The following is an 18,680-nucleotide window of genomic DNA, read 5'->3' as shown; positions in this document are numbered from 1 at the left end:
TTCTAAGACTGCAGGTTGGGAGATGCAACAATGGCCTTGAGAACAGCAGGAAGTGTGTTGGTGGTCTTTCTCTGGTCTGTGACAGGTATGGTCTCATTCATAACTTATATGTTTTCCAATCTACAGACATGTGTATTACATTTGCTTGTGTTCTGTTAGGCATCTCCACTTCACTTTAAATAGTTAGGTTTCACACGTCACTGAGTGATGATTATCTGTGGTTTCCAATATGGCAACAAAGTGTGGACAAACCCTACCTTCAGTGTGAGCCAGAATACCTTGTTCTAATTCTGATACCATTGTGATGTCTAACTGTGTTTCAGTGGTACTGGGTCAGAATGGCTGGAGTGTTACATACACCACTCAGAGTATCTGTACCTTGAAGGGGTCATCAGTGGATCTGTTCTGCTCTTACACATATCCCAGAGGTACAGTCACAACAACACTCTGGTTCACTAAAATGGAGGCTGGTGTAGAACCTGAAGATCTAGGTCAGGACCCAGAGTATGCAGGTCGTCTGGAGTATCATGGAGATAAGAAGAAAGACTGTACCCTGAAAATCACAGACCTGAGAGAGAGAGACTCAGCTACGTACAAGTTCAGATTTATAACAGATCAGGAAGGAGGGAGATATTATGGAGATCGTGGAGTCACTCTGTCTGTAACAGGTACAGTAACATGCTTTATACTGCTAGTCTGTTCAATTAATATCTACTGTCCATTTAGGTCTAGAAATTGGATTTGTATATATGAAACAGATTTGAGAATTAAATTAGTTTGAGAATGTCTTGCATCATGTGATTAAACAAGACAATAAGTTATTCAGGGTGTAATGCTGTGATCTATTCCAGCTCTGCAGGTGAAGATAACTTCTAAAACTTGGCAAAATAGGGTGACACTGACCTGTAGCACCACCTGTACTCTGACTGACAACCCCACCTACATCTGGTACAAGAACGGACACAAAGTAAAGGAGGACACTTCCAGCCTGTACCCAGACTCCTTTAGTGATGCAGACAGTTACTCCTGTGCTGTAAAAGGCCACGAGGATCTCCACTCTAATGCAGTGTGTGAGTATGGATTTAACTCAGTTTTTAGTATAACTTTTCAAGTACAACTTTCTGTCTGCTAAACAGTCCTCACAGTTATCTAACCAAACTGCAACACAATACCAGATGGCATAACTATTCTGGATTACTGCAGTTTATGATTCTACTGTGTAAATGTATAAGTAATGCCCTCTTGCCATTATGTTTCAGGTGTTCAGGGTCAAAGCTGCAACAGAGTGACTTACACCAAGAGGAGAATCTGTGTCTTGAAGGGGTCAACAGTGGACATATCCTGTACTTATGTTAGTTATTATTCCACCACATCATCATTCTGGTTTAGAAGTGATAAGTCGACCCCTGAAGACCTAACCACAGACCCAGGGTATGCAGGTCGTGTGGAGTACCCTGGAACATACAGAGGTCCCTCCTCCCTGAGAATCACAGATCTGAGAGAGGAGGACTCAGCTGAGTATCGCTTCACTTTTAAAACAGACAACTTTGACTGGGGTCATAGTTTCCCAGGAACAACTCTGTCTGTCACAGGTAATAAATACTACACTGTATGATACAACTGTAAATCATAATGAATTACAGGATAAATATATGAACCATCCTGTTAACACAGAGGTGTATGTGGTTTTATACATATTGTTTCAGGTCTGCAGGTGAAGGTGACTCCTGCTGCAGAGGGACAGAAGACACTGACCTGTATCACCACCTGTACTCTGACTGACAACCCCACCTACATCTGGTACAAGAACGGACAACGTCTAGATGAGCCCACTTCCCAACAATACTCTAGTAATACCCTAGTAGTGTTGGGTCATTCTGTGGACAGTTACTCCTGTGCTGTAGAACACCATGAGGACCTCCACTCTCCTGCAGTGTGTAAGTATGAATTAAAAAACTATTCTACTTAGAAAGTATCAATCATTTAATATCAATGAGAAGAGTATTACTGCTTTATCTATCAATATGCATCATTACATAGAAATTACAGACAATGTCATAGATGTATGCATGTCTATAGTTAGAATGTTCAGTACCTCAGACACTTGAAGAATAGTTTAGTAGACACTCAAGTCCTAAAGTATCTCCAAATGTATTATTGTTCATGTTTTGTGTAAGTGATAGTTTTAGATAGTTCTCTGAGTTTAGATATGATTTATTTTTGACATGTCATTTGAGGTAGTATACTACAATCCTGACCCTCTGACATATTCTGCTTTACTAGATGCTCCAAAGAACCCCTCAGTGTCAGTCAGTCCCTCTGGTGAAATAGTGGAGGGCAGTTCAGTGACTCTGACCTGCAGCAGTGATGCCAACCCACCTGTGGACAAATACACCTGGTACAAGAAGAACGTAACCTCACCAAAAGCATCAGGACAGAGTTACAGCATCACTAACATCCTCTCTGAGGACAGAGGAGAATACTACTGTGAGGCCCAGAATGGAAGCGGATCTATGAACTCTACAGCTCTGATGATCATTGTAGCAGGTAAAGTTACATCTTCAATACTCCAATACAAAATGATGTTCAATAATAAATGATGTTTCAAGGTAATATTCTTCTAGTTTGCCTCATTACACTTTGGTTTCACATAGGCTTCTATATACAAGTATTACATTAATGTCCTGTATTGCAGTATATTCATTTTCACTTCATAATAACATGTCCTCATATCATCCATTTGATATTTTAGGGAAACAGACCTCAGTTGTGACTGCAGCTGTAGGAATCATAGTGGTTGTTCTGGTTCTCATCCTCTGTCTCTCTGGACTCATGTGGTTCAGGTGAGTTAAGAAGGAAAACTGATATTTGTATTATTCTTTCACCTTAGCACTCTGATTTGTTGCTAACTTAATTCATTCATAAATGTATTTATTGGCCCAACGCCCTTAACTGCTAAACTGTATTAGTAACACATCAACTTCCACTAGAGGTCAGTAGAGAGCAGAACTCACTCTGTCCATCTTTACAGGAGTTTCACAGGAGGAAGTGATGCGACAACAGACACACAGGTGATTATATCAGTTATCAGTTACACCAGGACCCCCCCCCCCCCCGTGTAGTGTTAGGGCACAAAACAAAACGTGCACCCAGAGGGAGCCCCAGCTCCGAGTTTGGGAAACCCTGAGTTACAACTAATTTACTGTGTCACTACAGTCTCTTTCATACTATTTTCATTGTTCTCTCTCTCTCTCTCTCTCTCTCTCTCTCTCTCTCTCTCTCTCTCTCTCTCTCTCTCTCTCTCTCTCTCTCTCTCTCTCTCTCTCTCTCTCTCTCTCTCTCTCTCTCTCTCTCTCTCTCTCTCTCTCTCTCTCTCTCTCTCTCTCTCTCTCTCTCTCTCTCTCTCTCTCTCTCTCTCTCTCTCTCTCTCTCTCTCTCTCTCTCTCTCTCCACAGAGTGTCCGTCCTGACTGTAACAGTGACACGTACACAGGTCTGAACATGAGGACCATGTCCCCTGACTATGACACTCTGGCAGTAAGTCTCTCATAATACATTTTGATTGTTTGTGAGTGTGTGTGTGTTTTATACAGTACTTGAATGTGTTTAGAGAAAATGATGGAAAGTTGTGTTTCAAAGAACACATGCATTTCCTCTCTCTCTCCCTCTCCTACTCTCTCTATATCTTTCCCTCTCTATATATATCTTTCCCTCTCTCTCCCTCTCCTACTCTCTCTATATCTTTCCCTCTCTCTCCTACTCTCTCTATATCTTTCCCTCTCTATATATATCTTTCCCTCTCTCTTTCTCACTCTCTCTCTCTTCCTGTCCACAGAGTGTCAATCCTGACCCTAACAGTGACCCCAACAGTGACATGTACACACCTCTGAACATGAAGACCAGGTCACCAGAGTATGACACCCTGGCAGTAGTGTGTTTGTGTGTGTGTGTGTGGCCATAAACATTTTAGTGGGAGTGTAAATTGCTAACTCAGTATCTTCTTTCAGAATGTGAGGGGACCCTCCCACTTAAGAGAACCACCACAGAAGCTGGACTGAAGAGAACCACCACAGATTATGGACTGAAGAGAACCACCACAGAAGCTGGACTGAAGAGAATCACCACAGAAGCTGGACTGAAGAGAACCACCACAGAAGCTGGACTGAAGAGAACCACCACAGATTATGGACTGAAGAGAACCACCACAGAAGCTGGACTGAAGAGAATCACCACAGAAGCTGGACTGAAGAGAACCACCACAGAAGCTGGACTGAAGAGAACCACCACAGATTCTGGACTGAAGAGAACCACCACAGAAGCTGGACTGAAGAGAATCACCACAGAAGCTGGACTGAACAGCTACGGTTCCAATCCAAAGCCAGGCCTCACTCCTCTATTCTCTTGCAACCATATCTAGATGGTTTTCCAGACCATGAACTTTAACCTTTGAGTAAATGCTGGAATATATTTTTTATTTTCTTATTCTGATAATTATGTATATTGATGATAAATGGGAGGGGTTATGCTTCTGCTTTTTTTCAATGGGATTTTCCCATTTCCGTATTTTTTCTTGTGTACCAATCTGTTTCCTATCTATAGTTTAAGATTATATTCCTGATATTTTTCTATGGAATTTTGCAAATAGGGATTTATAACATCAATAGTCTTACTTTCCTCTGCAACTAATATGGATCATATTGAAAACAGCTTTTTAATATTTTTTGCTTTTGGGTTAAGATTCTCCTGATGTGTTTAATGATGATTTACTTTGTATTGCTGTCAGACATTATTACACATTATTTCTTTTATATTTTATAATAATATATATATATATATTTTAAATGTAATCAGTTCATTACATACATTTAAACATTTGCTGTTTTTTACATTTTAAATTAATTATAATTGTGTATTACGTAATGCTATATTGTTCAGTGTCATGATATCACGTGTTTTATCATCACGTTTCATTATTACGTATTTTATATACGTTAAATACGTGTTTACCTTTTCAGTTTTTACAGTTTAGTATCAATACAGTAGAAGCATCATGTTGTAAATAAGATCAACATTTAAGACAATAAATACACAGATTATTTGATCAACTAATAATACATTGATTCATAACTATTTCCACTCAGCTCTTGTTTCTTGTATTTCTGCCTATTAGACACATGATGGGGCCATTGTATCATTTAACCATGAGTGGCTCGGCCAGCGTCTCCTCAACTCAGTCCTGGGGACCCCAAGGTGTGAACGTTTTGGTTTTTGGCCAAGGACTACACAGCTGATTCAAATAATAAAATCTTACTGTCGAGTTGATTACTCAAACACAGAGGCAGTGCTGCTTAGTTGTCTTATTAACCTCAGAAATATGATTTATAGTCACTGAAATGACCCTAGTTTAACCCTGTGTGTGTTCCTCCAGTGAAGGGTATTCAGCTGTATAAGCACAGCCAGTATTTATTTTCACTAAAACAGCTGTTTTGCAATGAATGTCTACAGTAGCCTCAACAGCACTCTGCAGGGTAGCACCATGTAACCGGAGGACAGCTAGTTTTCATCCTCCTCTGGGTACAATGACTTCAATACAGAACCTAGGAGGCTCATGGTTCTCAAACCCTTCCATAGACTTACAAAGTAATTATGACAACTTCCGGACGATGTCCTCCAACCTATCAGAGCTCATGCAGCATGAACTGACATGTTGTCCGACCAATCAAAGTATTAGATATGTAATCTAGTTCTGAAAGCATAAGATACAGCCAGCTCTCACTATAGTGCATAACATGTGGTGAGTAGTTGACTCAAAGATAATGTCAATAGTTGAACAGTTTTGAAAAATATGTATTTCTTTAAAAATGAAGGAGAAGCAATAGAGAGTGGGAGAGAGCTAGCAAACTCTACTTTGATTTTTGCTTTCACTTTCACTTACTTAGCCAGCATCTAATGCAGCTAGCTAGTTAGGTTACTCAAATAACTGTCCCAAACAGAGAGGGATGGTATGTTAACTAGCTGGCTACGGCTATCCAACACTGGACCTCTTCCTAGTCATGGTAAGATTTTGGTCTTATTCATTTATTACCACCTGGGCCCACCGGTGTAACTGCTACACTGCTTGCTGACTGTACACTGTACTGCATGATTGTAGCGTGTTTACTAACATATTAGTTCTAGTAGCTATGTTGTCAATACGTTAGCTAATATGGTAACAACGATTTAGGCTGTGTGTAGCGTTAGCAGTCATAATATGAAGGTTTGGCTTGGAAAGGTTTTTTTCTCCTGCTCACAGACAGCTGATGAGGAGTATAGTGCAGAGATGTAAGAAGGAATTATACAATGGGCAACGTGATCATGCTGTTTGTATGTGTCTGCTTTGAAAGTGAACTGTGTTTGAATGTGATCAGAGGTGTATTCATTCCACCGATTCCGTTGAAAAACGTTTTTTTTGTAATGAAAGCAAACGGAACGAAATTGGATAAACATACCTGAACTTGACCTTAATGATTACATCCTAGATCAGCTAGATGCAGACCAGAGTGTACAAGGTGGTACTGAATGTGTCACTGTCTGTCACCTTGATTACTCTGTTTCTGTTGACCTGTGCACCTACGTTGTAGCCTTTCTAGCTAGGTTGTAGCAACCTCATGATGGCTATAGGGAACATTAGAATATCATGATATGTAGTAGCTAAAATATATCCGTGTTACATTGAACTGGGCGAATGGAATATGAATGACAGTCATCCTAAATGCTGTGATAGAAATAAGGCCATGCTCATAAAACATGTGTCCTCCCTCGTCTACATGTGTCTGTCTGTCTGTCTGTCTGTCTGTCTGTCTGTCTGTCTGTCTGTCTGTCTGTCTGTCTGTCTGTGTCTCTCCATCTCCCCACCATAGTATAGAAAGGATGGTTGGGTCTGCAGTACCAGACCCAACCACAGGGGGCATAGTATATACAGACTGCACAACCAGACACCATCACAGGGAGCATAGCCATTATTAGAGGAGTTTGTTTTCTGATTTTACCAAAACACTACAACAATGAAGAAATACATGCTGTACATCTAACATTGATTTATTGTGATGTTTAGCTACAATGTTTCCTGATGGTGGACCTCTCCTCCCCTCAGGACTCCAGTGGTGGACCTCTCCTCTCCTCAGCACTCCAGTGGTGGACTCACCTCTCCTCAGGACTCTAGTGGTGGACCTCTCCTCCCCTCAGGACTCCAGTGGTGGACCTCTCCTCCCCTCAGGACTCCAGTGGTGGACCTCTCCTCCCCTCAGGACTCCAGTGGTGGACTCTCCTCTCCTCAGGACTCCAGTGGTGGACCTCTCCTCCCCTCAGGACTCCAGTGGTGGACCTCTCCTCCCCTCAGGACTCCAGTGGTGGACCTCTCCTCCCCTCAGGACTCCAGTGGTGGACCTCTCCTCCCCTCAGGACTCCAGTGGTGGACCTCTCCTCTCCTCAGGACTCCAGTGGTGGACCTCTCCTCTCCTCAGGACTCCAGTGGTGGACCTCTCCTCCCCTCAGGACTCCAGTGGTGGACCTCTCCTCTCCTCCCCTCAGGACTCCAGTGGTGGACCTCTCCTCTCCTCCCCTCAGGACTCCAGTGTTGGACCTCTCCTCTCCTCAGGACTCCAGTGGTGGACCTCTCCTCCCCTCAGGACTCCAGTGGTGGACCTCTCCTCTCCTCCCCTCAGGACTCCAGTGTTGGACCTCTCCTCTCCTCAGGACTCCAGTGGTGGACCTCTCCTCCCCTCAGGACTCCAGTGGTGGACCTCTCCTCTCCTCAGGACTCCAGTGGTGGACCTCTCCTCCCCTTAGCACTCCAGTGGTGGACTCACCTCTCCTCAGGACTCCAGTGGTGGACTCACCTCTCCTCAGGACTCCAGTGTTGGACCTCTCCTCCCCTCATGACTCCAGTGGTGGACCTCTCCTCCCCTCATGACTCCAGTGGGTGAGTATGTTTATTTCTGGTTATTCCACAGTATACATTTCTACAGTTATAGGTTCTATAGGCTGTCTCAAATAGCACTCTGTTCCTACATTCCTTGTATTTTGACTGTGGTCACCTCCATCCCTTCCTCTCCTCCTTCTACATTCTGTGCTGTAGGTGAGGGGAGATATAATTAGAATGTAGAACTCTGATACTCGCTATGTTCTGTGCTGTAGGTGTGGGGAGATAGAGAGTATCAAAGTTCTACATTCTAATTCTATGTTCTCTACTGTAAATGTAAATCTCCCTCGGCCTGAGCTGTGAAACATGGAAATGACATCATCATTAGAAGTTGAAGGGATCTTTGCCCAGTGAACCTCCTCTATGATGACCATGTTGTAGACACTAAGGGGGATGACATCTGTTGTTATCATGTGTTTTACTGTGTATGTATGTATGGTCATGTGACTGGACATGTGACCCATTGTGATGTCATTGTGAGACTCAGTGCCAGCCTGATGCCATAGGGTGCCTAGTAATTGCCCCTACAGGGGATAAATAAATGTTATTTTTTAATTGAATTACAGTTGAATATGGGGCATGTTCCAGGCAGACTATATTGCAGTCCCCTGCCTGCTCTCACAAACATTAGTCCTTATCCTTTTTTACCTAAAGGGGTACTATAATTCAAAATCAAATAGCTAAATGATCCATGGTATGACCACCTTAAAACAATTACCATATGTCAACTAGTAGAATAACCCTCCCGTCCCCGTCCACTGACGGCTCAGACTTCTAGATATTCAGAATCCCAGTGTCAGAGGGAGTCCAGTGCCTAAACACACGAATCAAATTGTATTTGAAACATGCGCCGATTTCAACAGGTAGACCTTACTGTGAAATGGTTATTAAATGCTTATTAAGCAACAATGCAGTTTATGTAAGGAATTTTCCTTTTTTTAAATTATAAAAATTGTAAATAAAACTAAAACTAAATCACAATAAAATAACAATAAACAATTTCATGAAATATTATTCAATGTAAAAAAAACAAAAAAAACGCATCACACAAAGAAATGCAACTACAGTATTCTGACTTTAGACCATTTTCTATTTAGATACAGTAACATCCCTTATGTGACATGTTGTTCCTGCATGTTAATGCCCTGACTAGGCTACTTTATAATGTGTCAACCACAGAACTCACACTTAGGCAACGCCTGCTTCTACTAACACTTACAGTAGACTACTTCTTGTTTCCACACAGTGACAGTAAGTTGACTAACTGTTCAAGACCTCTCCTCTTCACTTCACTCTGTAAGTACACTTGACGGAATCTTGAAATATGGTTTACTTTTGTTGTTTTTAGCCATACATCAAATTACTTCCTGTATCTTTGTACTTGTTGATTTATTTTGAACTGTGTTTTGGTTGTTACATCAGGGCCTGTATTCATAAAGTGTCTCAGATGGTCCATATAATTATGATCTAAAAGGCTAAACTGATCCCATATCAGCTCTCCTACTCTGATACACTTTGTGAATACTAACCCTGGACTGTGGTTTCATGTGTTTAGTTTAGATCAGTTTATTAATTTACATGTTTAAAACATGATCAGTAGAGTATACCAGCAACACCCAGATCTCCATTCAATAGGGTCATGTTCACTGTCATAGTATAACAGGGTCAAGTATAACTGTGTGTGAGTGAGTGAGTGAGTGTACATTTATTTTTACATATTAATCAGATTGTTGGATACAGAGTCATGACCAAAATTATTTGCACCCTTGACAAATACAGATATATATTGTATGCTATAAAAAGATGGGATGTACATTGTACATGTGGTTTCACATAAAGACTTGTGCTGTTTTAAGAGCTCTGAGAGCAATACATTTTGAAAATGGCCTAAAGCGTGACAGTAAGAGTGATTAAGTGGATTCTTCATAAGAGCTTTAGGAGTAGTATAAACCTGAGACACAGTCATGGTGGGTTGTGTATAGGAGTAGTATTAACATGAGACACAGTGATGGTGGGTTGTGTTTAGGAGTAGTATTAACATGAGACACAGTCATGGTGGGTTGTGTATAGGAGTAGTATTAACATGAGACACAGTGATGGTGGGTTGTGTTTAGGAGTAGTATTAACATGAGACACAGTGATGGTGGGTTGTGTTTAGGAGTAGTATTAATGAGACAGAGTGATTGTGGGTTGTTTTTAGGTGTAGAATTTAACATGAGACACAGTGTTGGTGGGTTGTGTTTAGGATTAGTTTAAACATGAGACAGTGATGGTGGGTTGTGTTTAGGAGTAGTATTAACATGAGACACAGTCATGGTGGGTTGTGTTTAGGAGTAGTATTAACATGAGACACAGTGATGGTGGGTTGTGTTTAGGTGTAGGATTAACATTAGACACAGTGATGCTGGGTTTTGTTTAGGAGTAGTATTAACATGAGACACAGTAATGGTGGGTTGTGTTTTTGTTGGTTTAGATGCACACACTCAGTGTCACTTCCCTGTTCTACTTTCCTGTCTGTCCTCTGACAGTCCTCCTGATTCATATCAGAAATCTGTATATACACATTAGACTATACAGAACATGTTCCTCTGTAACTCAGTTGGTAGAACATCCTGCAACGTTATGGGTTTGGTTCCCTGGACCCCCCATAGGTAAAATATATGCACACAGACTGTACATTGCTTTTGATAACTAAATGGCAATATTTATGGACAGCAGACTACAATAGACCACACAGTCAGTACAGCAGGCTGTGGTGATGTTCATTCCTGCCTCTCCTAGATACATCTTCTACCAGTACTGTACAACAGAGGAGGCTCGTATATAGGAGGATGGATTCATTATAATGGCTGGAATGACAGGAACAATCTAGAAGAAAAAGAAACGCACACCTATTTAGGCGAGGTGTTGGCTAGGGGAGTAGAAAACTTGAAAATAAAAGAGAGCCGCACACTCTAGGAGCTCAGATTCAAAAATGTAATTACCAACTGTCTTCACCAGGGTGTAATCACAAACACTGCGGGATGACTCGGTTATGTAGTGTCAAAAGACACAGGTGTCTGTAATCATGGCCAAGAGTGGCCTAATATCATTGGTTAATTATCAAATATTAAAATGGCATACAAAGAACAGCATACAAACAACAAATGGATTACATACGATCATAAATTCATTTAACTACACAAGCTTCTAAACAGTTACAATGGCAAAGTCACAATAATCACAAGAATGGCTTCAGATCAAAGTCTACGTTGAGACCAAAGGGAGCAAGCGTCTTTAAGTTAAAGATCCAGGCAGCCTCTCGTCTTAACAATAAATGATCAAGATCACCCCCTCTCCTAGGGAGGGTGACATGTTCAATGCCAATATAACGCAGAGACGAAATCGAGTGGCCTGCCTCCAAGAAGTGGGCCGCAACTGGATAAGTAAAGTTTTTACACCTAATGGTGTTACGATGCTCTGAGATACGTACTTTTAATTTGCGCTTTGTTTTACCCACATAATTTTTACCACAAGGACAAGTTATAAGATAAATAACTGCCTTAGTGGAGCACGTAATAACACCTTTAAATGGGATCTGTTTCCTTGTTTGTGGGTGTTTGAAGGATCTACATTTATAAGTGCCATTGCATTGAGCACAGCCATTACATTTGTATTTACCATCCAATAGACGTTGTTCAGGAATATCTTGGGGTGGTAAATCAGAGTGTACCAATTGGTCTCTGATATTTCTGCCCCGCGAGAATACGACCAAGGGAAGGTCCGAAAACACATTACCGAGACTATCATCGGATTTTAGAATGTGCCAATGTTTGTGAACAATTCCCTTAATTTGTTCAGAGCACTTTGAATAGCGGGTAGTTAGAACACAAGACTGCGTCTGTCACACCCTGACCGTAGATTGCTTTGTATGTTTACATTTTTAGTTTGGTCAGGGTGTGATGTGGGTGGGTATTCTTTGTTGTATGTCTAGGTTTTCTTTTCCTTTGTGTTTGGCCTGGTATGGTTCTTTATCAGAGGCAGCTGTCTATTGTTGTCTCTGATTGAGTGCCATACTTAGATAGCCTGTTTTCCCATTTTGGTTGTGGGTGATTGATTTCTGTCTCTGTACCAGACAGGACTTTTTTGTTTGTTCCGTTTTTGTTATTTTTGTTCTAGTGTTCAGTGTAATTAAAGATCATGAACACATACCACCTGCACCTTGGTCCTCTCCTCCTTCCACCTACGATGATCGTTACAGAACTACCCACCACAAAATGACCAAGCAGCGTGGTAAGAAGGAGGAATGGACATGGGAGGACATTCTGGACGGGAAGGGTTCCTACACATGGGAGGAGATCCTGGCTGGAAGGGATCGCTTCCCATGGGAACAGGTGGAGGCAGCCAGGAGAGCGGAGGCAGCAGGAGAGGTGAACCAGCGGTACGAGGGAAGACGGCTGGCAAGGAAGCCCGAGAGGCATCCCCAAAAATGTATTATAGGGGAGGGACACGGGCAGATTGGCAAAGTCAGGTAGGAGACCTGAGCCAACTCCCCGTGCTTACCGTGGAGAGAGTGTGACCGGGCAGGCACCATGTTATGCGTTGAAGCGCACGGTGTCCCCAGTGCGCATACATAGCCCGGTGCGCTACTTCGCAGCTCCTCGTATCGGCCGGCTAGAGTGGGCATCGAGCCAGGAAGGATGAAGCCGGCTCAGCGCATCTGGTCTCCAGTGCGTCTCCTCGGTCCGTGTTATATGGCACCAGCCCTACGCACTGTGTCTCCCGTGGGTCTGCACAGCCCAGTGTGCCCTGTGCCTGCGCCCCACAAGTGCCGGGCTAAAATCAACATCCAGCCAGGACGGGTTGTTCAGGCCCTTAGTTCTAGACCTCCAGTGCGCCTCCACGGACCGGTCTATCCTGTGCCTCCTCCAAGGACCAGGCCTCCAGTAGATCTCTCCCGCCTGGTGAGTACTGTGCCTGTTCTAAGAACAAAGTCTCCTGTGTGTCCCTCCAGTCCGGATCTGCCAGAGCCTCCCTCCAGTCCGGATCTGCCAGAGCCTCCCTCCAGTCCGGATCTGCCAGAGCCTCCCTCCAGTCCGGATCTGCCAGAGCCTCCCTCCAGTCCGGATCTGCCAGAGCCTCCCTCCAGTCCGGACGCTCCAGAGCCGCCCATCAGTCAGGAGCTAACGGAGCCGCCCTTCACTCCAGAGCTGCCGGAATCTCCCGCCTGTCCGTGCTGAGTATCTTGTAAAAGGTGTCGTCAAGCAGCTGTCTATGACACTCATATACATAAACTGTCCTATCCATGAGTACAACCAACCCACCCTTATCAGCAGGGTGAATAAGTACTGACATATCGGATTGTAAATCAAGCAAAGCTTGTTTTTCATCCTCAGGTAAATTATGGAAAGATTTGGACCCCTGTTTATTCTTAAGGAGATGTCCAACATCTTCTTCCACAAGTCTGCAATATGTCTCGATAGAGTGATTGTGATTGGCTGGAGGTATAAAATAACTCTTGCTTCTAAAAGGAGTCGGAGTATGTGCAGGAGAGCAACCTGCTGGTTCAATAGAAGTGTCAGAATTAGGGGAGCTAAAGTATTCCCTTAAACAGATGTTTCTAAAAAACTTTAACATGTCTACATCAAAACATCAATCGTTGCACTGGGTTGTAGGCACAAAAGATAACCCTTTATTAAGCAAAGAGACATGGGCAGGGCTCAATATCTTGGAATGACAGGAACATCATTCATTTTATTCCCATTACTTCCCAAATGAATGAGGACATCATGAGGACTGGAGGCTGCAGTAATGTTGAGATGCCAGTAGGCGGAGCTCTAGTCTAGAACACTGGAACCTTCAGTACCACTTTGATGCAGATGATGAGGAGTGATGGTCATGGGTGTTTAAATTGAATGGGTTCTAATTGAATAACATCACGGAACTTTGACCTGTATATACAGATGTCAGAAGGGCAAGGTAGGTCGTTAAAATGTTAATGTTATAAATAGTTTAGTCAACACATTGTTTACATGGTTCTGTATGTAGTATAAAGATCACATTGGAAATGGACAATTAAAAAATATATATATATATATATATATATATCCCCAGACTTGTCTTTTACACAATTTCTGTTCTATTACAGTAACAGCCCTTTTCTGGCGTGTTGGTCTGGTTGTCGTGGATGTTAATGTCTTTACTAAACAGGAAGGACAGTTCTGCATCCACTACTTGTGTTCTGACTGCTTTTATAAGGTTTCAACACTTGTTTTCACTCACTACCAGACAGTTGACTCACTGTACAAGACTCTCCTCTTCACTTCACTCTGGAAGTACTCTTGACAATATCTTGAAATATAGTTTTTGGTTATTTGTTTTTAGTCATAAGTCAAATACTTGAGGGTAATGTATAATTTTACTTCTTGTTATGTTTTTATCTGTGTTTTGGTTGTTACATCAGGGTCAGTATTCATAAAGTGTCTCCCCCAGTGTGGTTGAGTGTGTATGAATGACACAGTGGATTTATCTGAGGGCCCTTTAGGACCAGACTGATAGGGAGGAGGGTTGACATCTATACTGTGTAGGATGTGTGTTTTGACTTTTCTACATCTATAACAACCAGCTCTCTAGACTTTGATACAGACTCCATGGGCCTTCACTACAGACTGTGTGTGTGTTTGAATCACTTGCTGTTTATCCTCACAGCTTGGGGATAGGAGCTATCATTGAACCTGGTGGTCAGTCTTTAGGCTGCTGTACAGCTTGACGGACAGTAGAGGATTGAACATTTATCCTTCTATATTTGGGGTTCTGAGAATAAAACAGCTTCAGAACGATCAATGTAGAAATATGTGTTTACAGTAATACAGACCTGTTCAATAAGTTGTTGTTGTTGATGATATAATGATGATGATCATGGAGTTATTCACCAGCTATAGAGTGAGTTGTTGTTTATGTTTCTAAGACTGCAGGGTGGGAGATGCAACAATGGTCTTGAGAACAGCAGGAAGTGTGTTGGTGGTCTTTCTCTGGTCTGTAGCAGGTATGGTCCCTTTCATAATGTTTTAGTTCCCTGTCTAAAAGGTTAAGAGTCATAATGTTGTTCTGTGTTTCAATTTATAAACATGTCTAAAAGGATAAGAGTCATAATGTTGTTCTGTGTTTCAATTTATAAACATGTCTAAAAGGTTAAGAGTCATAATGTTGTTCTGTTTGGCATCTACTTCACTTTATATATTGGTCTTCTACTCCTCATTGAGAGATGCTCATCTGTGGTTTCCATTCACACCCAACTCAGTAACTATGGCAACAAAATGTGGACCAACAATACTGTTAGTGAGAGCCATTTTTGCATTCATTTTCATTTAATAAATGTTGTGTTGTGTGACTGTGTTTCAGTGGTCCTGGGTCAGGATGGATGGAGTGTGACTTACACCACTCAGAGAATCTGTGCCTTGAAGGGGTCAACAGTGGAGCTGACCTGCTCTTTCAGATATCCCAGTGGTCATAAAGTCATATCAACCTTCTGGTTCACTAAAACTGAGACTGAAGACCTAGGTCAGAACCCAGAGCATGCAGGTCATCTGGAGTATCATGGGGTTAAGAAGAAAGACTGCACCCTGAGAATCACAGACCTGAGAGAGAGAGACTCAGCTACGTACAAGTTCAGATTCATAACAGATCAGGAAGGAGGGACATTTACTGGCAAACTTGGAGTGACTTTGTCTGTCACAGGTACAGTAAAAGTGTTTTTATGTTCAATTACAATTAGTTCTTGTTGTGGTGTGTATGTTTGATAGACTGTAGAATTTCCTCCATCTTTGTATTAGAGTGATAAGTCAGTGTTAAAGGGATTTACAGTGATATTGTTTTTTCTCCAGGTCTTCAGGTGAAGGTGACTGGTAAGACACTGACCTGTAGCACCACCTGTACTCTGACTGACAACCCCACCTACATCTGGTACAAGAACGGACAACATCTAGATGAGAGCACCTCCCCCCAGTACAAATACTCAGTCTCCAGTAACTATGGAGACAGTTACTCCTGTGCTGTAAAAGGCCATGAGAATCTCCTCTCTCCTGCAGTGTGTGAGTCTGAATGAAACTAGTATTTTATGTGATATCATTTAGAACCAATAAGAATGGTTTTTCTCTATCAATGTTCTTAACTATATACATTGGAATGATACACAGTTTTATAGATGCATGTCAATATTATTTTTTAAATTCAGAAACGAAACTGTCCAATACATCTAAAACACTTGAAAATAGTCTCATTATCGTTTCAGGAATTGATCAGTTCCATTTTGTTTCAGGTGTTGTGGGTGAGAGCTGTATGAATGTGACTTACACCCATCAGAGTATCTGTGCTTTGAAAGGGTCAACAGTGGACATATCCTGCTTTTACACACATCCCAGGTGGCATAAGGTCACAGAAGTGGCCTGGTTCAACAAATGGGAGTCTGGTGTCACTAAAGACCTGAGCCTGAACCCAGAGTATGCAGATCGTTTGGAATACCATCAACAAACAGACAAGGACTCCACCCTGAGAATCACAGACCTGAGAGAGAGTGACTCAACTGAGTACAAGTTCAGATTTACATCTGGTAAGGCAAGATGGGGGTACAGCTTCCCTGGAACAACTCTGTCTGTCACAGGTAATAAATACTACACTATATGATACAACTGTAAATCATATTGAATTACAGGATAAATATATTAACCATCCTGTTAACACAGAGGTGTATGTGGTTTTATACATATTGTTTCAGGTCTGCAGGTGAAGGTGACTCCTGCTGCAGAGAGACAGAAGACACTGACCTGTATCACCACCTGTACTCTGACTGACAACACCACCTACATCTGGTACAAGAACGGACAACGTCTAGATGAGCCCACTTCCCAACAATACTCTAGTAATACCCTAGTAGTGTTGGGTCATTCTGCGGACAGTTACTCCTGTACTGTAGAACACCATGAGGACCTCCACTCTCCTGCAGTGTGTAAGTATGAATTAAACTACTATTCTACTTAGAAAGTATCAAAAACTTTATATCAATTTGAAGAGTATTACTGATTTATCTATACATATTCATCATTACATAGAAATTACAGACAATGTCATAGATGTTTGCATGTCTATAGTTAGAATGTTCAGTACCTCAAACACTTGAAGAATAGTTTAGTAGACACTCAAGTCCTAAAGTATCTCCAAATGTATTATTGTTCATGTTTTGTCTAAGTGATAGTTTTAGATAGTTCTCTGACTTTAGATATGATTTATTTTTGACATGATGTCATTTGAGGTAGTATACTACAATCCTGACCTTCTGACAAATTCTGCTTTACTAGATGCTCCAAAGAACCCCTCAGTGTCAGTCAGTCCCTCTGGTGAAATAGTGGAGGGCAGTTCAGTGACTCTGACCTGCAGCAGTGATGCCAACCCACTTGTGGACAAATACACCTGGTACAAGACGAACGTAACCTCACCAAAAGCATCAGGACAGAGTTACAGCATCACTAACATCATCTCTGAGGACAGAGGAGAATATTACTGTGAGGCCCAGAATGGAAGAGGATCTATGAACTCTACAGCTCTGATGATCATTGTAGCAGGTAAAGTTACATCTCAATACAAACCTACATGTTTCAATCTAATGTTAATCATGATGTTTTGGCTTATTAAACCTTAGGTTATAACTATACATTGGGTTATAAGATCCCTTAACAAGTATTGCATTAATGTCCTGTATTATAGTTCATTTTTAGTTAATTATATAATGCCATGTACTCATATCATCCATATTTTATTATAGGGAAACAAACCTCAGTTCTGACTGCAGCTGTAGGAATCATAGTGGTTGTTCTGGTTGTCATCCTCTGTCTCTCTGGACTCATGTGGTTCAGGTGAGTGAAAATGCATATTATCATGTTGTTCATTATTTAAATGTAGCCCTCTGATTTATTGTTAACTTCATTTATGAAGTAATGTATTTATTAATTAATGTGCAAAACAGGAAGAAGGCCTCCAAACCCACCAACACAAGAGACACAGCAGACGTTGGACAGGTGAGTCTGTTGGAATCAGAAGGTGACTGTGATGACTGTATTCTTTGTGGATCATTTCCACTCCTCATGTTGTGTGTTCTCTCTCTCCATCAGGGAGACTCTAGTCCAGTGTATGAAAACATCTCAGGCATGGCAATGAACCCTACTGCAGCACAGACAGCAGACACTGACGACCAGGATGATGTTCACTATTCCAGCGTCCACTTCTCTCGTCCCAAAAACCAGGAAGTGCCTCTGTACTCCACCGTCCAAGTGCCTCAACCCCAGAAAGAGGATGAGGATGTCCACTACGCTGCTGTGAAATTCAACCTCCCTTGTGCTGCCACCTGGTGAGCATATTCTGCTTTAAGGTCATTTATATGCTGCTGTTTATTGTAGGAAATGTCATCAACAAGCAAAACAGTTGACCCTTTGTGACCACTATGAAGCCAAACTATGAACCCAACAACGGACATCTCAGGACAGTTACTATGACATGTCTAAAATGAGGGAGTGACGTGATGATTGTTTTGAGGAACTGTTTTTCTGTTCCAAATGGCACCCTATTTCCTATTTAGTGCACTACTTTAGATAGAGCCCTATAGGGTGCCACAATTTGGGACACTGTCTTTGTTTCATTTTTGTTTCTCTCTTCAGACCCGCAGCAGCACAAGCAGCTGAGGAGGACTCTGT

At 41.9% G+C, this 18,680-nt stretch overlaps 2 protein-coding genes across 2 annotated transcripts; both read left to right on the top strand.

Annotated features, from left to right (window-relative positions):
* The first annotated feature begins 13 nt into the window (after positions 1-13).
* LOC118938174 (sialic acid-binding Ig-like lectin 12) lies at positions 14-4,417 on the top strand. The gene is made up of 10 exons (XM_090194595.1): positions 14-85; positions 324-668; positions 846-1,097; positions 1,260-1,592; positions 1,707-1,937; positions 2,284-2,547; positions 2,753-2,843; positions 3,032-3,071; positions 3,456-3,536; positions 3,835-4,417. The coding sequence occupies exons 1-10, from the start codon at positions 31-33 to the stop codon at positions 3,958-3,960; spliced, it is 1,818 nt and encodes a 605-aa protein (XP_090050721.1). The 5' UTR covers positions 14-30; the 3' UTR covers positions 3,961-4,417.
* A 783-nt stretch (positions 4,418-5,200) lies between these two features.
* On the top strand, positions 5,201-18,341 carry LOC149978722 (sialic acid-binding Ig-like lectin 6). The gene is made up of 8 exons (XM_090194594.1): positions 5,201-5,249; positions 15,340-15,675; positions 15,822-15,991; positions 16,300-16,546; positions 17,292-17,555; positions 17,756-17,846; positions 17,957-18,008; positions 18,102-18,341. Exons 1-8 carry the CDS (start codon positions 5,201-5,203, stop codon positions 18,339-18,341), a joined length of 1,449 nt encoding a protein of 482 aa, XP_090050720.1.
* The last annotated feature ends 339 nt before the right edge of the window (positions 18,342-18,680 follow it).

The sequence above is a fragment of the Oncorhynchus mykiss genome, chromosome 13, assembly GCF_057628025.1.
Source record: "Oncorhynchus mykiss isolate SJ-2025 chromosome 13, ASM5762802v1, whole genome shotgun sequence".
Classification (NCBI taxonomy): Eukaryota; Metazoa; Chordata; class Actinopteri; order Salmoniformes; family Salmonidae; genus Oncorhynchus; species Oncorhynchus mykiss.
The sequence above is the reverse complement of the archived record's forward strand: the minus strand, read 5'-3'. Positions and strand labels throughout refer to the sequence as shown.